Below are 20,616 nucleotides of genomic sequence, written 5' to 3'. Positions count from 1 at the left end.
AATTCTAGAGGAACCAGCACCCAAAGCCTTTGCTTTCCAGTAATCTGGCTTTGTCACAATCTTTACAAATCCTTAAAAAAAGTCTGTTTCATTGTCAGCATCTCTGATATTTGCAGGCTTCACCAAATCTAAGTGACCTTGGGCTGTATAACCTGAAAAGAAAGATGACAAAAATTCTGGCATAGCATTGACAATACACATCTAATTTGTATGAATTTCTCTCTATCTATGGGTAGAATAGGTAATTTTCTCCGTTTCTATAGGTATTGATAGATGACGTCCAAGTCTTAAATCTTCACCCTTCACATGGTATCTTAAATCTTTTCAAAATTAAAGGTGCTAACGGAAAGGGTGATCCAGGACACCTGTTAACAAAGGAGGTTCAGGATTTTTCTATTTAGTCCAACTTTCACAATTTTTTTTCCTTCCAAGACCGAAATGCAAATCCAGTTTTGTTAGCACAGAGATGACTTTAGGTTAGGGTTAGAGCTGATGCATCAAATCTGAATAGCACAAAGCATCCTTGGCCATGCACAGGCAAGTCTCAAAACCCTTCAGAAAAATACATGATTATTCCAGCAAGATCTGGACTTTTCTACCGGCCAAGTGCAATCCATGTCTCCCAACAGGGAGCCATGCTTCAGTTGAAAATTAAAGAGTGTAATTTAACCTTAGGTATCTTGGATCACTCTAGGTGATCAGTACAGCATATCTGGCTATTTTGTTGGTGTGGTTTTTTTTTTTTTTCCCATGCCACTGATTTAATGGTGCAAAAATAATCAGAGATGCTTCTCTTTCCTTTGTATGTTGGTGGGTCTACATCGGTTCCAGCATCTTGCCCAGCCAGCAATCCCATTGCTCTGAGAACATGATCAAAAACGAGGGGTGATCATTAGACTATATCAATATGGAAAGGTCCAGGGGAGCATCAAGTCCAATTCAGCAGATTGTACCAGTAAATTTTGGTGTGGGAAAGAGAAATGCTACACAAATGTAACAGGGTCACCCTGGGATTCCTTGTACTGAAACATCATTTTATACAGAGGATATATATATTTTATATATATATTTTTTATATATATTCACACACACGCGCGCGCACACACAAAAAAAGTCTTTGATAGGCTTTCTGTGTTCTAGTAAAAATAGTTGGCAGCGGCAATCTGTAAGACCAGAACTGGCTTTTGTGCTGCCTGCGATGCCCCACTGCAAATTGTCTCTCAAAGGCAGACGCTTGTATTTATTTGGCAGGTCGAGCTAGTGCCTGCCTGAGACAGAAATAACCTCCCATTGGGACACACACAGAGCTCGTAGACTTTTTGCCTGGACCCTGCAGAAGAGGAAGATCCTTGAGGCAAGTTAGGTAGTTTGATTTTTGCAGAATTCAACATTATCTGAAGTCGGAGGGGGGAGAGAGAGAAAGAGAGAGAGAATTAGTGGAGAGATGCTATTTTTGATCTTGTGTTTAAAGAAGCTTCCTTCGGACAACTCGGTTGCTACAAAAACTGGGTAGGCAAGTGTATGAAGATGGGAAAGTCTGACTCAAATCTGGGTGAACGTATGATCTGCCTTTACCACAAGCACCTAAGATCTCCAGTTTGTTTCTGCTAACCTACCCACCGTGTTTTCTTGGCTTGTAGCTTCCTGGGGCACCTCCGTGTCTGGGTCAACCCCCCCAAGGTACCCCACTGCTGGGTGGGGAGCGTGTATGGTTCACGTCTATGCAACGACTCTGCTCCTCCACCGTGATTGCTGGCACTGTGATCCCATTGCCAGTTACGCTTACAGGCTCACAGCACTGACTTTTATGTATATTTTATGTATACGTATAACACTTTTATGTATATTAAAAATAACTTAAATGCTGCAACAGACCTGAATTTCTCATAAAACAGAACATAAAAGCAAACATGTGGCAGCTCTTAGATACATGGCAGCTACAGGGGAGTGCTCTAACATTACCAAGAAGAGCACAGTAGGATAACCTGCACACCAGAATATTACAGGGCGACTGACGGTATTTGCTCTTATCTTGCAATTACAGTAAGAATCTCCACTTCAGTTTTAGTATCCAATCATCTAATCTCCTGAAAGAGATAGGTCAATATATGCATTTTAAAAGCAAATTAGTGTTTAAAACATTAAGGCAACTGCTTGCAGTAGTGAAATGCCTTGGATTTCAATTGTAGTATATTAGGTAGGTGGGGGGTTGTTGTTTGTTTGTTTGGTTTTTTTTTTGTTAACACTTCTGGTCTGGGTTTGGAATGTCTTAAAATGCAAATGTTTAGAAATAACAGCAATTGCAATAAAAATCCCATTCTATTTATTACGCTTGACACTAAGGTAGGAAAATGTTAGCTTATGTTGGAGCCCTACTGCCGGGAGGTTTGCCTTCTGTGGGAAGCTCCTCCTGCCGAGGCTCTCGGTAGGTTCCCCAGCGGGAGCTCCTCAGCCACATCCTTCGGTGTCTTCCATCATTGTGGCAGGAGGAGGGGATAAGAACCATGGGCCCGTGTATTTTTGAGACGCCAGAAGGGGCTTAACTCAACACCTATTTTACTTCTGTTCTGTGTTATCAGTTTTAGTTATTCTGCTTTGGAAGTTTCCCCAGTGCGACAACTTGCGTCTCCTAATGTTCCCTTTCTTTCCAAAACGAAAACATCAGCTACAAATGCTTTTCAGATCAATAACGGTGAATTAAGCTCTTCTTATAGAAAAATGTATGATAAAAGATTTGATTATGTTGGCCAAGTAAATCTTGTTTTAAAGTGACAAGGAAACAAAGAATTTAGGAGCACTGTGTATTTTACAGCTGCGTAAATCTGCTTGAACAACAGATGCTATTATCCAAGCACTTTAAAAATCCGAGCCTTTGCCACAGAGTGAGGCCCGTTTGCATATGATACGTTCAATCACTGCTAGCAGAAACTAAGCTAGGAAGGCCTGCTTCACCAGTGCCTCCACACCAGTGTTTCAAATGGAGCGGCTCAGAAGGCTACAAATCTGCAGTAGATGTGTGGCTTGGTTTGGTTTTGCTGCAGGGCTTGACGTCCTTCGCTTACCTCTCCATCTTTGGATTCCAGCCTGAGCTCTGTCCTGCATGTGGCTTTCAAGCTGCCGGCCTCGGCGTTGATCTCGATGCCTTTCGGGGCCTCCATCACCAGCGCGCGCGTAGGTGACTCCAGTCTGTAACAGAAAGGGGAATTGCAGAGCTCGGTGGGTTGAATCTTGCACAGCCTGACTGCCCATGGCACAGCACCTTAGGACCTGCTGATGTTCAGATCCACGCCTGGTTCAGTCAGTGGAAAGAATTCATGCACAGTGTGGTAAAACACATCACAAATCCAATCTGCTAACATTTCACATCAACCTTGGATGCTGTAAATGCTGGGACAAGATGCAAGGTGCAAGAGCTTCCCCCATGATCAACTTGCTCATATGCAAGATGTGAGGTTTGGAAAGGTTTAAGGGCATAAGGAAATCAATGAAAAAAGAGAAGGCTGAAGACCCCAAAATTCCCAGTCTCCACTCATAAGCTCACATCCCACTGCTCCCAGCCAGACCCCCCTCTGCAGTGCTTCGACCCCTCCTAACCGTGGATACACCACACAGGGATCTGACAACCCTGTTATAGCACTGGCTAACACACAAAACCTTTTAGTTCAGACAACTGGGGTTAATGCTGTAAGATGTATAAGCGCAAGGTTCAGCCTTCTTTGCTGATATCCATTCATAGGTCTTGTACGATACTTGTCTTTTCTTTATAATACAGTCTTATTACTTTCAGTATTGAAAACGACAGTAAAAAACACTTCTCCCTCTTTAGGAATATCCTCTTAGTTGATTTTATCACCATTTATTTACTGTATCACAAAAACATCTAGACTAGGATCTCCCCAGGTGAAGCAGGCAGGCGGACTGGAACAGAAACTCCTCTGCTTCGACTGCCTTGGGCAGGCAGCGCTGGCAGAACCGAAGCACAAGGGCAGCACACAACCCCCGAGCTCGCTTGGGCAGCTTTTAGGATTTGCTTGCATTACTGCAGCGGCACTTCAGCTGTTTCTCTACTCTTCATACAGAATCATTTGTGCAAGTAAGTGTATTCTTAAAGGAACTCCTGCTGGTACTGAGACAACATTATGGGAAACTGAGGGAATTTGGCTGTATTTATTGCAGCCAACAGTTCAATAAAGCAAAGGCACAGTTCCCTCTGTGTGGCACTTTTCAAGTTATGACTTTCCCTCTTGTTGGTGTCTTCATATTGCTGCTTTTCAAACACCTTTCCCTCAAGACCCCAAACTCATCCGTAATTTCCTGGCTGACTCAACTAAATCTAAATTTCAGGGAAGAACTGAGGCATATGCAGCCCAAGGAATGAGATGGTCGCATGGTTAGCAGCCTCTGCACAATTTTTCTGAGCTGCTTTTTGTTTGCTCTCTGCAGGGAAGCTACATCTTACATAAACCTTCTTCTGATCCCTCCACTGGTATCACCCCTTGGCTGGTTCCTGGACAAGGAACCTAAGGTTAAGACTGCTGCTACTCACTTTTTTTTTCCCTGATTGAATTGCAGATTGCATGGAGGAGAAAAACCTTGCAAAGAATGATTGACATTAAATAGTGCTACCTGGGATATGATTCCCTCTGACCTTCCAACTGCAATAACTGCCTTTCCAATATCTGTTAGAATTTCTTTATGGTAAAAATAGCCACAGCACACAGCCTTAGGGCTCTGGCACATGCACTCTGGTGGCTTTCATTACAGTGGCTTAACATGCTGTCTGCCCCACATTTTCCCTGGAGATTTCTGCCCAGGCGTACAGTACGCTCTCATCCTTGGTGGTGCAGCTCACAAGCTGCTATCTGCCCCAAAAAATGACGGATGCTCTGCTTGCACTAAGCCCCGAGGATCTGAGCTGCAGCGGCTGGGGTGCAGGCACATACTCCCTCCTGCCACCTCTGCTCCAGAGGCAGGATCCTCCGGAGGAGAAGCAGAGAGCTGAGGCCAGTAATGTCACTGTAGGTAAATTCACCAGAGGATGTGTCCAAACCCCAAGACAGCTGAGCTAATCTTAGGATAAAATAATTCCTAAGGAACACAGCCAGGTTACTCTTCAGGTCTCCGACATCTTAGTGACTCTTCAATTTCTTTGATGTCTTGGCTGTCTCAATATATTTGTTCATCTGTTAATCTTGTAGCTCTTCTGCCCACTAAGAAATAAATCTTGTAAGTGCAAAACAGTGTTCAGACACCACAGTGCAAATGCACTTATTTGCAGCAGCAGCAGCTCTCAATTCCTGCCCTGTACCAGAGCAGCCTCCCAGTCCCGCACCAGTGCTTTACTGGAGAGTGCGGACAGCTGGAAAATTGGTGAATGTCTTCCCACGGTGGGGTGGATTAAGAGGGACCTTCTCCCTGCGTATCTTCCCCTGTGCACACAGGTCCCCGTAACATCAAACCAAGTTAAATTCATACTTTGAACAAGTTACCAAGTACCTGGGAGTCTATTAGATAACATTGTCCCAAAGTTTTATTCTCTTTTCATATCTAACAAAGTGATTGAGTTGTTCTACCTCCTCCACCCAATGAAAACCTACAGGCAGGATAAACAGCATCTTACAAACACTGATGAAAACCCAAGCAATTAGACACATCCTAATCCCTACAGAGCTTCTTGCCTGACAAATGACCCTCTCCAGCACCCCCCGATAGTCCATGGTGTAACGTGGGACAAGCACACAACGCTGGGGCTTTGCTGCTGCTCTGTAACCCACCCCGCTCCCGGGTCTTTTAAAGTTAGCTCAGTTGAGCTGACCCCCACTCTGTCATTCTAAGTCACTAGCTCAGACAGCTGCAATCTTGTTGACATGCTGAATTAACCAAAACCTATCCCTTTACTGTTAAAAATATAATTTTGAAGCCCAGGAGGCTTTTTTTAGAGCCTTAAAACTACAAAAATGAGTGCAAGTACTATAACAGCAAAGTGTAGCTCTTCCAATGATGAGAAACTTGGGCTTGCAGCCCACATGGTTTTGTACTTGTGCCGTGGGTTTGGAGTCTGACTCTTCTCTCTCTTACACATTTGATATTGGTGTAACTCCATCTGTTTGCATGGGACTTTTGTCCCAATTTATGCTACTGTAAATGAGGACAGAAAGGTCTTAATAATTTCCTTGGCGTTTGAGGGGCATATGATTGTAAGGGATTTAATTTGATTATTTTCTGATATCCTGAATGAATCCCTGAGACACCTGTCTTTAAACCAGGAGCTGAAAAATCTATGCAAAGCCAGAGGAAGCAGTTGAGGAGTTTATGCTCTAGGGGGTTTGAGTAATGTTTACCGAATACTTTCATTTGAAGCAAGTGTTTAAGAGACACTCTGCTTTTAAACCTAATTCTGTCTTCCAGAGCAGAACCAATTTGGAGACTAATAATGAAAGAAAATGATTTAGCAACGAACAGATAATTTGTTCAAAATCAACATTTGTTTTCCAGTGTGATACTCAGTAGGATTCACATCTCCCGGTTAGGTGTAAGCCTGTACTTACAGCAGTAGGCTGGAAAGGCGGCTGCATGAATATAGATTGTTTCATTATTTGCTCCTGCTCTTGAATTTTCCATCCCAGCAATTGGCACATAAGCCCTTTTTATTGACCATGGGTGCTGCTTATTTTTGCTGCAGTATTTCCAGGACTGGATTCTGACCTCTCTCACAGAGCTGTGCAAGGAAGGCAAATTCACCGCTATCCACAGAGCTACAGCTTGCTGAATTCAGGACTGAGACAAGCTACTTCCTCCCACTGCCATAAAATTGCTCCACTGCACCTAGCAGGTGGATAAAGAGACAGTCTCCTGTCTGGGTGACTACCCACAAACATGGGAACCTCTCCTATGGATCCCAGGGTGTCATGTAAGCCTGAAATTTTAAAAGAAAAGACACAAGTAACAGGATTTTCAGAACTATCAAAGTACGCAGGTTCCACTTATTACAACGGGTGTTAGGTATTTTTGAAAATCCCATTAAGCACCTAAATGCCATAACAAATCTGACCCTTAATCTCAGTTCTTAGTTCTGCAACAAAGGTAATAGCACTTCCCAACTCCACAGGCAGGATGAAAAGATAAATATATTAGTGGTTGTGAAGCAGTTACGCACTGTAATAACTGAGGCTAGGTAAGTACCATTGCCAAAGATAGATGGCTGGCAGATGGATAACTGATCTTTCCAAAGCTACAGTATTAGGCTCTTACCTTCATCAAAAATACTGTTAGTCTTGTTCCTCCCACTGAGCACACTCAGCCTGCATATCAATGTGCGAGATGATGTATGCAGGGGAAACCTTTCTCCAGCTCACCATGCTTAATGGGCAGTGTTAAATGTGCCTCTTATGCTCTTTTACTCAAACCTATCACCAAAGCATCTCACATTTTAAAGAGAGGTCACGGCATGCGTGCATCTCGCAGTGAACCCCTCTCCTGCTATCACTGGAAATTCTGTGCTCCTAGGAATCAACAAGAGAGCAGAATTTTCAGTGCCATCCCTGCTTTGCTTTGAAAACTTCAGCAATAATTTAAATGAGGTCAGCACGTGAGTTTGTATGGTGGTTCCAGTGAAAGTCATTCTCTTGGAAAGATCATTACCTACCCAGATTTCTAGTTTTCATTTCCTTCATCATGAACGGTCATATTAATCACTCCAGCAGCATGGATTATATTTCCTTCATGTCCCTCTCCTCTCCTCACCGCTCCCCCCACCCCCTCCCCAGGATAATGCATCGTTTTCCTTACTACTATGAACCTTACTACTACGAACTACTATGCCGTTTGAATCTGGGGAGAAGAGAGGATATTACAGATGCGAAGGCAGTACCACCAGCAGCTAGGGGCTGCTGACGTGCTTCCAATAAAGTGGACATAATTTCCTTAAAAAAATAAAGTTTAATGCGAATAGTTCAGGCTGAAAAATACTCACCCGGATCCAGCACTGATGCAAACTGGGCAAATACAGGCTGATTCCTTGGAGCGCATCAGCCTGCAGAGAAGGACCGGGAGGGAAGTGACATTATCTGCACCTCTGCGGGGAAGGGCTGGTACCAAAGGCTGCAGCACAGTAGAGGGATGATCCTCAACATGTGAAAGGAGTTAACATAAGCTAGGGACCTATTGCTGCCACTTTTTTTTTGTTTGGTTTTTTTTTTTTTTACAAGGAATGGCCCCAAGCTTCAGAATTTCTTGTCCCCAACAGGGGATTTTTCTGTGTGGGGCACAAACTTGCAGTATGGAATGGAATTTGCTTGCAGTATGGAAATGGAAAGAGAAGTTTACTCTCAGGAGATGAGGAGCATATGATGCAGCAGTGTGGTAACATGAGCTAATTTAATTTTGCTTAGAAACCTCTGGACTGAGAATAGAGCATGTATTACTGCAGCTGTAGCCCATTATTTCTAATGACTCTAATTATATCTTATGGTATCCATCTGACCAGCTATAAGATTTCACATTGAGCATAAAATTAGCCAATGTTACCACTGTGCCTGCTTACATCTCATACAATTGGTAAATTATGCTGGCAAGTAAACGTAGAGCTTCATCAATTTGCCAGTAATGAACCAGTATCTCAGACTGAAATTTGTTTTCAGTTTTAACTCCCTTCTTTCAATGAAATCAATGGGATCACCCATTCGCAGTGACTTATACTTCTGACTCCATTATTTGTGTGTTATCTTTTATATATATCTATTCATAGAAGAAAACACAATACTTTTCTCCCTATTAACTGGAAGTTAATTAGCTTTTACTGAACTGCAAAGAAACCATGCTTAGTTTCTATGTCTAGAATGCTTTTAAACTTTTTTTAAAATTTGTCTTACCTTTGCTTGTATTGGAACAGAAAACGTTAGGGAGGAGGAACAACAGCTTGGGTCTGGACTCACCTGGTGAAAACCTCAACTGATCGTAAGTTCAAGCAAAGTCCTGTCATCTCCCAAAGAGTAAAAAGCTCTGCCCTGAGCTCTACCCTTTGTCACTAGATTTCCTTCCTACTGGAAGGTACTGCCATTTCATGAGAAAAAAATAAGCTAAAATATGGCAACAACAGCGAGCCTAATATAAAACAGGAAAGAGCAAAAAAGGGAGCTGGCCTCGATACATCAGAGTGAGAGGTTGAAATCAAAAGGGGAAAATGCACCATGTCTTTTTCCGAGATACCATGATTTTGACAAAATACGACGTATGTGGCACAGCACAAAAGCAGCAAGTACCCTGAGAGCCTATAGAAGAGATCATCACTAATAAGAAAATATGTATCCCTGTTATTTATTGCCTAGCATTGACATAAATCTTGTTTTCAATTACATTTTAATGAAGCATACCAATTACCATTTGAATGGGGACATCTGATTACAGTCTCAATCAACAGAAATAAATCTTGCTTATGGAAGGTTTCCAGGGTATTTTCTTTAGGAGCATTAATTACAGAAGTAAACAAGGATATATTATCATGTCATCCAATTGTAAATCCTGCCTATCGCTGTAAATACTGTTTAGTTTGAGAGCATGTATCACCATACAGTCTCCAGTGTTTATGCTGCAAATCTAGTAAGTGACAATTCCAGTGCAGCCATACTCTGAAACAGATTTTTACGGCTGGTGGTCCAAAGCCTCATGTAATTCCTAATATGATCTAGCAGACAATGAATGAAAATTCTTTCAGCTATCATCCACAAACCATGGTTAATTCCTAAGGAAAACACAGTTAAATGTGTCAGAGACCTGACAGGAGCAGAGGTCTAATGATGCTTTATTGGAAATTACAATTTTCTAATTGAGCCAGAGATAAGTCTGGTTCAAATGGCAACAACTTTGCTTCTCTGTATTTGGGCAACACAGATGCTAAAGAGATTTTGAACAAAGCTGAGTCAAGAGAAAGAAAAAGGAATTGAGAAAATACTATGAACCCTTGTGCTTAAAACTATTCATAAGCTTTAATATTTTCTTGGATAGGGAACCTAGTGAACATGTTGCATGAATAGTCCTGGTTGGACTCTGCAAGTGCTGCAGTCCCTGATGGATGAATGAACGAGCGAGCGAGTGTGTGTGGGTACCTGTGTGCTTGCTCCACCCTCCCCTCCTGGTGAGCTGCATCTATCAAGTCCTGACCATCTCTCCCTGCTTCAGCTCTGCTAATTCCATCTCAAGCCAATGCCTTAAATCTAATTTTACAACTTTCCTTTTCTCTTTTTTTTTTTTTTTTTAAATAGAACTCTTACAGCTGCAATACAAAAAGAAGTGCTTAATCACAAGAAGCGTAATAAATCTGCTGCTGGTTTTGCTAACTTCAGCTTAGTGCCAAATGAACCAGTTTATATATTTTTCACCTAGTCTGAGCTGCAGGTACTGTGCTTAGTGAACTTTTCCTAAACAGAGTCCATGCTAAAACAGTACTCTCCTGACCATATAACAAAAATATCTTGTATCTCTTCAGAGACTACAACTCCGGGAGGATGGCTAGTTGAGTAACTGTTTGAAACCATTATGAAGCAGGTCAAAGCCAGCATTAGGAAGATGCTCAGCTAATATTCAAAGACGATTTGAGTGGTCCTAGAGGAACCAGAGGAGTTTGTAGGTATCGTACCGGCTCGCAGCACTAAGGTGAGAACCAGCTTTCATTTTCCTCTGAAAAAAATGTCATTCCTCAGCAAGAGGAAAAGTTTGAGCATGCAGTTCCTCCCAACACACTGCAAATCTCCTGTTGTAGTCTTCCAGCACACTTTGCACTAGCTGAGGCTTATTCAGAGCACTAAAAAGCAGTAAAACTAGAAAAACATGGACAAATCAAAATACAATTGTAAATTAATTGTGATTGCCTACCATGCTACAGCATGGGAATTGCCGAAGGAGATGTAATTATGCAAAGTTGTCCTAAATGTTTTAGGGTTTGGGGTTTATTTTGGACTTTTAAAGTAATCTCTGGAATGGTTTACAAGAAGCCAAATATAGTATTTAGAAGACAAAAGCTGAGATCAAACAGAAGATATTACATTAATCTAGGGAGAAAAATGTACTGTGTAATACTATTGAGATCTAGTTTCATTATGAACTGGAGAAGTGGTGAAGGGTAGAGATTGTCAAAGAAAAAAGTATGAGATTAATATTTAACAAAGTGGAGGTATGGCTGAAAAATTAATATCATCTGGATAATTAAATTCTGTTGCTTATAAATCAAGGAAGGAAATTATCATAGAAATTGGGAGATAGTCGAAAATGATGTGTGGTAAATACAGGTGTGGTTTTAAGAAGATGATGTGCTTAAGTGGCCAGGGAAGGGATTCGGGGATGCAAAATGAATTATTCCTATTTTAAGTGTAAAGATGACTGCAACTTCACTCTCCTCACCCGGTGGGTTGTGAGCAGATTGATCTTGCTCCGAATCCCTGACAGACCCGAGCGGAGAGCTGTCTGCAGGATTACCTCCGTCCTGCCGTGCTCAATCTTTCAGCCTAAATTGATAAGCTGGAACATGCAGAGTCATTAGTGTGCCACGTGGTGGGAAACCTCCACGTAACAGGGCCTGGCTGCGGCCAGAGGAAGATGCTGAGGGGCCAGGGGCCGCATCCTGAGCAGGCACAGTGCCACCGTGCACCACTCGGCAGAGGTGTTATCAGCTGAGGGCACGGGCGTGATTAATAAAACCACAGCAATTGTAGGTGGGACTGAGAATGTTCAGCCCGTAGAGTATAGCCCTGTACGTTAACATAATCTCTGCCAGGAACAGCCGTACGAGACACTACGAAATACAGGAGCAGAGAGTCAGCTCTGGCTGGAGGAAAATCAAAGGACAGATGTCCCCTCTCCTGGCATGATCAGAAGTGGGACAGTAAATGACATTATCACAGAGCAGGTGAGCTCTAACTAAGCCATAGCGCTGCTACTGATGCCACTGGCTGGAACTTAAGAGCCTGTAGTTATTTTTATTACAAAAAACCTCACCACCAAACGTCTCTCGTCACAAGTTACATGGTCTGGGTCAAAACTGGTCAAGTAATGGTCTGGGAATTCCTTCGTGGCTGCGTGTGGTAATCACAGGGCTTGGAGCTGCAGCACGGCCAAGCCTCTGCTCCTGCTGACCACAGCCTCTCTGCACTCCCAGCATGGCAAAGTAACAGACTCGGTAGCTAGACGTGCCTGATCTACTACTTAAACCACCTTTTTTTTGCTTCTCTGATGTACCTTGTTACTTAACTTATTGCAATAAAATAAAACAAATCGAAACAAAATAAAATCCTCTGCCTGTTGGGTGCATTAATGAGCACGCTCATTTCACACATGGAGAAAAATAATTACTTTTTATGTTACCATAATTGCCCAAGCCACAAATGCATTTTTCAGAAACAAAGGTTGGGCTGGTGTAAGTTTCTAATTATAGGTTGAAAGCTTCTAATTAAAAGGCATAAATTGGAAGAAACCCTTTCAACCAGAATTACAGAAGAGGCTGCTAAGATTGGGTATTATCTTGACGTACTGTCACCCAGGCAGGGAGGAGAAAAAGAAATAGAAACAAAGTGTTCATCAGGGCCACTGCCACCTAATGTCTAACAAAGTGCTGCCATCAGGAACCTGGAGGAGATGAACACATCACAAAGTAGGTCTGGGGGGCCACCGAATTTCATCGCAACCCCGAGCCACCGGAGCGGGGAGAGGGACAGGTATATTGTCGCCCGGAGGTAACTGCTGAGGCTTAAATGGGCTTTTTCCTGAACTTTATACTGGCTTCTGGATGGTGGCAGAGGCCGCCTGAGTTGGCCTAAAATTATAAAACCCGATGGCAAGATGGTACTTGAGTCAGCTAAAACTTGCTAGATTAACCCATAAAATACTTGTTAACATAGACATTATACATATATATGCTCTACTTTGGGGTGACTTTCATGTGCAGTCAGTGGTTGACCACTAGGTCAATTTGGGCCAACTCTCCACTACTTTCATGGTTTGCTCTTCTGCTCTACTTCAGAAGAAGGCGGCACAATGCAAATTTTTTACCTTATTCTTCTGTTTTTCAGGGTGTTAAATAATCCTGCTGAGCAGACCAGCATGTCATCACTGACAAAGAAATCGCTTTCTTGTGATAACCCAACGTACCCAAATGAGAGGATTACTGGCAGGGGTGCAGTGCTATGCAAATATTGTAGTCATTAGCATCGGTACTTTACATGCAGTCTTCTACATCAGAACTGCTTTACGAAGAGAAGAAATGTTGATATAGATTGTCATTTTAAAATTCTTTTTGAGGTCTATCTGTTATGGGATTTTTACCTGCCGTTTGATCAGACATAAAGGAAAAGGGTCAGGTAGATTAAAATCTCACGTGGATAGCGCACAGGTTCAGCCTACAGTACTTTCTGCAGTGATGACTGACTTTTTCTCTTTCTCTGATGATTTATTCTATTCCTTCTAAAAAGATTGGACTTAATAGTAAATCACTTACAATGAGAAATACAGAGATAACAAAACTAAGAAGGATTTGAAATGGTAGAATAAAAAACCTGCTGGGAAAAAAGGTGTGTCTGTATGCATCGTATACTTGGTGGTGATATCCTTTGGAAACATGTACACACTTGCCTAAGTGGATTTGAAGAGCTTATTTAGCATGACAAATTGGCTACAACCTGATGGCTATTTCTGAAAACCCATTTACAGACCTTCAGACACTCATACTCCTGTGGCATATCCATTCATTGTACAGTCAATTTACAATGATTCCACCAAATTAAATCTTTATTAACAAACTTATTGACTCTGGCTTTGACTTTTTGTCCCCGCTTTTAATTAACTGCAGTAATGAGACAAGCAACATCCAATATAACAACTGACCAAACATTTTGTTTAAAACCTGCAGTTTATTTCAAGCAGCTTCACAAAAAATGAAGGCTGAATTGCTATTTGCTAAATGTCAATTTTCACACTCTGTTGAACCTTTTCTGAAGCTTGTCAACCACAAATCTGTAGTCATTTTTCCCCCTCTGATCAGAGCTATATAGAGCATATAACAGGTTTTCAGTTACTTTTCATTTTTATGCAGAAGATGTACCATTTGCTGTCCCCACTGTACTTCACAAAACGGTGAATATGCATAAATTGTAAATCTAAAGGGATACATATGCCAAAGTTGTGGCCTCTTTCACAGTCACAATTTACACCAGCAATACAGCTGTATGTCTGCCTGCTGAAGGCCACAGAAATGATCCAAACTCCTCAAATCCAGCCCATTATTATGCAACAACAGTGCACCATCCTCTTTTCAAATGTGCTGGGCTCCTGCTCAGAGTTAGGGAGGTGTTTCACCCTCCAGACCACTCGTTCACAGCCTTGCTCCCCGATTAGAGGCACAATTCCCATTTCCAGATGCAACTCCCTGCTCTGCTGCCTGGCAGACACAAAGCAGCCTCACTTCATCACAGGCGCGCACACACTTCTTTGTACAAGCAACTATGGCCATGCATAGAGATGTAGGACTTGGCTCCAGTGAGAAGAAATACCTTCTACAGGGTCAAAACCACTGGCAATCACTGAATTTGACCTAACTTTTCCCACACTTATTACTGCTTGCTAAAGCTGGGATAGCAAAGAGGGATGACAGAAGATGCTGTCTAGGTCAGGATGCTACCACTGAACAGGGCGATAACCAGTGTCTAGTCTGATTTCTGCCATAAACCAGCCTGGAAGTCAGTTGCTCATTCCTGTACCAAACCTAGCTGAACTGAAACCTGCCTTTTAGCAAGACAGACAATTTTTAGTAAGTATCCACTGATGTAAGATTCCTCTACATCCCTCTGTTACACCACTGCTTCGTAACCTATTTTGACAATTTGCAAAATTCTCCTGCGTACAACTTACAATGTGCAACAGTGAATACAAGTAAGTGAAAAATGAACACATCTTCTCTGGAGGAACGCCAAGACAAAGCCAAGGAACAGGCAAGACCGCTGAGGACAGAGCCTGAGAGTGGGGCCCAGCGCTCCTCTGTGTGACCGGCTGCCATTTCGGGGCTGAGGAGTTTGGCAGGGCAATGGGAGGGATGGGGAGTATTTGAAGAAGTTAGTCTCAAAGCTCTTTGATAGTCTAGAACTGAAAATCTTAAAGCTATTTGAGATTTCCAACTAATTTCTTGCTTTCAAATATGCAAAGGAAAATACTTGGGAAACTGTGCAGAGAAGAAAATAAAGGGATTGTGTGGGTGGGTGGAGGGAAGAATGGAGCAGAGAGAGAAAGAGATTGGGAAACAAAAAAAAAACCCAACTTGTTGAAAAGGAGAGTATAGAGATGTCTCCAAAGGGACTACTTTAATTCTGGGAATAGGATGTTTTGCAAATTCTTAGCATCAATTTATCTTCAACTAAAAATGAAACTGTTTTCTGTTTATCTTTTGCATATAATCACTCCTGAGTAAAACATACATTTTAAGGTAAGGTTTGGCAATCTTTCAAGAGAGATCTGCTAGATGATATTTTCCTTAACTAAAAGAGAGCCTGAGCCTGGTGGTGGCAATTCACCATGTGCTGGGAGATGACCATATTGGCATGAACCCACCTCTATGTAGGGCAGCAACATCCCTGTCCTGCTCCACCTGGAACTGGTGGGAACTGGGAGCTATGAAGCACTGCTGCTCGCAGGTGCCTGTCTCCAGAAGTTGTGATCCCTTCTCTTGGCTCTGCTTATGCTATTTCATATGTGCCACATGCTGGCATCCATGTTGTAGGTTGTTCACTTCGTTTGTTTTAAGGTATAGAAATCTGTTCTCCAGCTCCTTGGGTCAACCACAGCAAAATGAGAAAAAGTTCAGCATTTCTTGACTTCCACGAGGTTCCTTCCATCTTTCCTTGGGCAAGTCTGTGTTTTGACTGCAATAACCTCCCTTATAGGACTTTTTAGCAGATAAGAAAGAGACAATTAGAGCTGCTAATGGAAGAGGTCAAATGGAGGTGAAATGAAATGGATTAAAAAAAAAAAAGAACTGATGTCAGAAAGCCTCCATACCACTCAGTGGTATAACCACTTCCTAGAGCAGGTTTTTAGCTGGGAATTCCATTTCATTTTACTGTATTTTATTTTGATTTTAAAAAGAGAGGCAGACAGGTAAGAGGACTGGCTTTGTGGCTGAAGCACTGGAATTCGATTTCCAGCCCTGTGATGAACTGCCTTTGTGACCATGTGCAAGTGCATTCAGTGCTCCCCGGGTTTATTGCAGCATAGCGGTGGTGGGAATGGCTCAGCACAGCCCAGGAGGAGTCCTTCTCCCCAACACAGCAAAGTGCTACAGGCAACTCTTTGCCGCTGATTTCTCCTCGTACCCAAGCCAACTCATCTGAAAACCTTCTCATAGCAGACTGCCACCTCCGCTGCAGAGCATGGCCCTGAGCCATTACCTCCACAAGGAACTTTACCGGATGGTTTCATGCGGTGGGTATGCCCCCTGGTACACAGAGGTAACCCCACTGACTTCCCAAGAACTGCCTTTAAAAGAAGTCAATGGAGTTACCTTGGAAACATAACATGGGAAAGAAACTTAAAAGGACCTTAAAATCAACCTTAATTCTTCCTTTGCATGGCCAAGCAAAATAATAATAATGAAGAAACACTGCAAGAGCAAAAAAACAATTGTGGTTATTTTACCACCTTTGAAACCAACAACAATCAAAGCTGTAAGGTGTAATTTTTTTCCTGGAATTCCTCTCTTTTTCTGAATTGCCTGCACCCTCACGGTATCTCTCAGCAGTCATATTAACACTATATATTGATTGTCTGCTTGGTAGGCAGCAGGAGGGAAAATAAAACAGGCAAGAACTTAAACTCTCTTTGGGTTCCTCCAGTGCCTGTGGTATATGGACAATTTTCTGTGGGTGGCCACCACTGCTAAAACCTTCCCGGTGAAAATTACTAACATGGTCTTCATCTGTGTCAGTAACCAAAGCCACCACCGAGCCAGGCAGGGGAGAAGTTAGGGTATGGCTTTTCCCTTCTCTTTAAGATGCTGGCGTGTTTCTGTTCTTTCAAGCAAAAGGTACGTGAGATGTCTTGATTTCTACCATTCGAAGCTGTTCCCAAATGTCACCTGCTTCCCATAGACAGAGAAGTGCTACGTGCTAAGGCTGGCCCGTCACACCCCTAGCACCGGGAACACTGAAACTCAGCGCTCCTTGTAACACCTCCATGTCCCAGCAGCCAGGAGTGGTTAATTCCAGTTCCAGAATAGCAAATCCAGTCCTCACCTTGTGGCCCCAAAGAAATGAGGACATTTGTGAAATGTCCGTGCACCACGCTGAGAAGCCATGTTCAACGCTGGACCTTCCAGTCCAAACCAGTACCAGTACCCACTTGCTAACATTTCCCAGCGTCACTGCTGGGATGAAACACTGGCATGAGTCAACCTAACAGATCACTTGTTTTGACACTGAATATCAAGCCTGCCGTATAGAGCTCAGAGAAATCTACATATCTGTATCACAGAAATACGGTAGAAAATTTCCTTCAGAGAAACTTCCGCAGCGGGAGGAGGCACTCGTAGCTGGTTACCTCCTGTCCCTCCTTTCCAAGACGTGTAAATAATATTCTCAACATTTATGGCTAAAAGATTTTCCCAGTATTTCCTTTCATTTTTCACAATCAGACTTCAAGGTTGCACCAGCTATCAAAATACAACTTTTTAAGCTGGATCCAAACATTGACCAAGACTTGGCTGTGATTTAGGAAGGTGAAGAACCAACAACCCCAAACCCGTGGTGGTACATCAACATGCCAGGGAAGTGTTCAATACTGCGAGTCCAAAGCTTCAAAATGGAAACTTCGGTGGTTTTTGAGCTGCTGTTCTAAAACACATTCTCATGTCCACGCAACATCCCAGCATCCCAGTTTATTGTGGCAATGGATATTTGTTTTTCAAAGCAATTTAGAAGTGGATGAGAGGCAATAGGAGTCAACCTGGGTCTTCTCCTGCCTCCAGAGGCAGACCACCAGAAAGATAATTTCAGCATGCCGTGCCTGGTCTCCTTTTGTCTTTTCTTGTTTGCTCACGACATGGTAGGTGTGTGTGACACAGCATTATGCACAGTAATGTTTCATCTACAGCATTTAGGAACTAATCCTGTAAGAAAATATTAGCCAAACATGCTCTGGTTACCCAAACTAGCTGCGTATTGGAAGGGAAAATATTTAAAATAACAGAACCATTAGAAAAGTCTGGACATCTGTAAAGATGTTTACATGCCTGCTAGCCTGTAAAATTCTGATGTTGCATCTTCCTGTGCCCATTGCATGTGAAGGAGGTAACTGTTATCCTCATGCAGTATCTGCTGCTGGATCTTCTGGCCTAAACGATTTTAATTCTTGCATAACATACCACATTAACGCTCAAGGGAAGGAACCTATTTCATCCCCAGACTCAATAAAACACGGACAATGGGATCATCAGTCCCACCACACAGGTCTCTCAATAGAACCTGACTCTGGCGTAAACAGGAGGGGAGAGGGAGACAGCTGCCTCTTACAAACCTTGGAAATTGCCAAAGAATTACTTTTCTGTCCCTCAGATATTATTAGGTTCACTGCAGTTCTTCCCTCCATCTTACTCCAGTGATTCCCACAGTCCTCTTTCTTCCTGTCTACGGCTATAGAGCAAGTCACCAGGTATAAACAACATTTGCTGTTACCCTAAAAACGAACATTTGCGATTTTTAGTTTATAGGTGATGACAGTAACGGAGTACTCAGGGCAAAACCACTGAAACCACACCAAACCAGTATAAACATACTCTGCCACTTCAAAAGAGCTCAAACAACTCCATCCCAGCAGCATTCGTGGTGGACGAGGTGGGGCCTGCTTTCCTGCATCCCGCAGCGAGCCGAGCTGCTCCAGCGGGAACGCCTGCCGGGGGCTGCGGGCACAGCCGGGTCTGGCAGCGGGGACGTGGAGTCAAACCTGGGGCAGGTGTCCTCCAGCGATGCTGACTACGCTCCTAGTGCGCTGCTACAGGTGACAGAGTACAGAGTATCTTTATCTCCTCTAAAGGATACCCTTTATAAAGCAGTCACATCCTGACAGTCATGCTGCTTTAACTTTACTGCTCTAGTTAGAGGTATAATGTGGGGAGAGCTTAAAGAGATGTAACTGGACAGGCCTGTTTTAATCGTTCCCACTAGACCTGTGCTCTGTGACCTTGGTCATCTACAGAGCCATAAATACGAGCTTTGATTGCTGTTCCCATAGTGACTGGCAGGAAGAACACACTGGAGGGTGGACTAGGACCGCTTCAAGCAGGCAAGCAGCAACTGGAAATGATTAAGTTCAGAAGCTCTGGGGACACTAATGTCACTGCAGGCCAGCCAACCTGGAAGATAAACATTGCTGGGCACTGTGAAAATGATTTTTCTATTTGCTTTCCACTGAGAGAGTGAACTAAGCTACACTATAGGCACTGGGCTTGGCCAATGAGACCGTGAGCTCTTCTGAGGCAAATTTACCAGTCAGTCCTTTCTGCTGCTGGAGATGTCAAAGCTACTAGCGGGGCCTGCCACGTTTGTGCTGTGCACACTTACTGTTGAGGAACGGGAACATCAGCCCTGCGCTCAGTCAGACCCGCAGAGCAGGCACGGCTGATGCACAGAGAACATTTCTACGTGGAGCAACACACAACGTGGGAGGCCAAATCACCCCCGGTACCTGGGCTGTCCCTCTTCCAGTGCCAAAGCCAGCGTGGTTACTTCTATAGTGCTCTGCACTGAGGGCTGCCACGGGGTTTGGTGTGGAAATGGGAGACCATCCCACTCCAAAAGGGTAAGGACCTGCTGGATGCACCTGGGGAGACGAATGCAGCTTGTCCTGTGACTGTGACATCCAGCTCTCACTCTTACTGTGCTCTGTGCTGTGAATACAGAAACAGAACTCAAATAGCTCTAAACTCTCCTATTCCAATATAAGAAATGGTGGGGTTTCAGGGAAAAAACCCTCACATGCTGGTGACCTGAGTATATAGAAAAGCAGCTCAGGAATATTTATATTAGCAGAGTGCACAGCTGGAAAAGCTGAGCTGTGCTAATGGCAAAGCTGCCAGAGTATTTCTGAGTGACTTGCTCAATAGCACGGCGTGGTGTGCTCGCTGGCTGCCCATCCACACACAGCTTCATTAACTCCCCAGCGATCAGGGCCTTACACATCACGGAAGAATGGAATTTACACATGGTCAGATCTAGCATCGCCCACAGATCACTCAAAGTTATAACCCTGAAAAACATGACACCCTCACCGTCTCCATGAGAACGGAAAATAGCTGTTCTACCATCCAGGATAAATCAGTAATTATTCAGATGGAAAGTAACACTGAATCTACCTGTCTATACACTTTGGACATAACCCAAAGTCTCCCATTCACATACATTAAACTCTTCAGACTTTAGTATTGTGGTAACTTTAATGCCAAAAGAAAACAGATAAGCCAATAAAAGAAGAAGTACAAGGCATCACTTCTCCCTTACTACATATAGCACTTTGTCGTGGTTTAACCCCAGTCAGCAACCAAGCCCCACCCAGGCGCTCGCTCGCCCTCCCCGCCCTGGTGGGACGAGGGAG

General features: G+C 43.2%; 1 protein-coding gene across 1 annotated transcript in view; it reads right to left on the bottom strand.

The window, feature by feature from the left end:
- Positions 1–1,061: 1,061 nt before the first annotated feature.
- SGCD (sarcoglycan, delta (35kDa dystrophin-associated glycoprotein)) overlaps positions 1,062–20,616 on the bottom strand; it is a 132,176-nt gene continuing 112,621 nt past the window's right edge. The window contains exons 6-7 of the mRNA XM_009584918.1: positions 3,063–3,186; positions 1,062–1,394 (exon numbers count right to left, since the gene is read on the bottom strand). Coding sequence (XP_009583213.1) covers positions 1,221–1,394; positions 3,063–3,186 — 298 coding nt within the window. The 3' untranslated portion in view covers positions 1,062–1,220. The remainder of the gene's footprint in view (positions 1,395–3,062; positions 3,187–20,616) is intronic.

The sequence above is a fragment of the Fulmarus glacialis genome, unplaced genomic scaffold (assembly GCF_000690835.1).
Source record: "Fulmarus glacialis isolate BGI_N327 unplaced genomic scaffold, ASM69083v1 scaffold2589, whole genome shotgun sequence".
NCBI classification, from domain to species: Eukaryota; Metazoa; Chordata; class Aves; order Procellariiformes; family Procellariidae; genus Fulmarus; species Fulmarus glacialis.
This window is presented reverse-complemented; position numbering and strand designations above follow the sequence as displayed.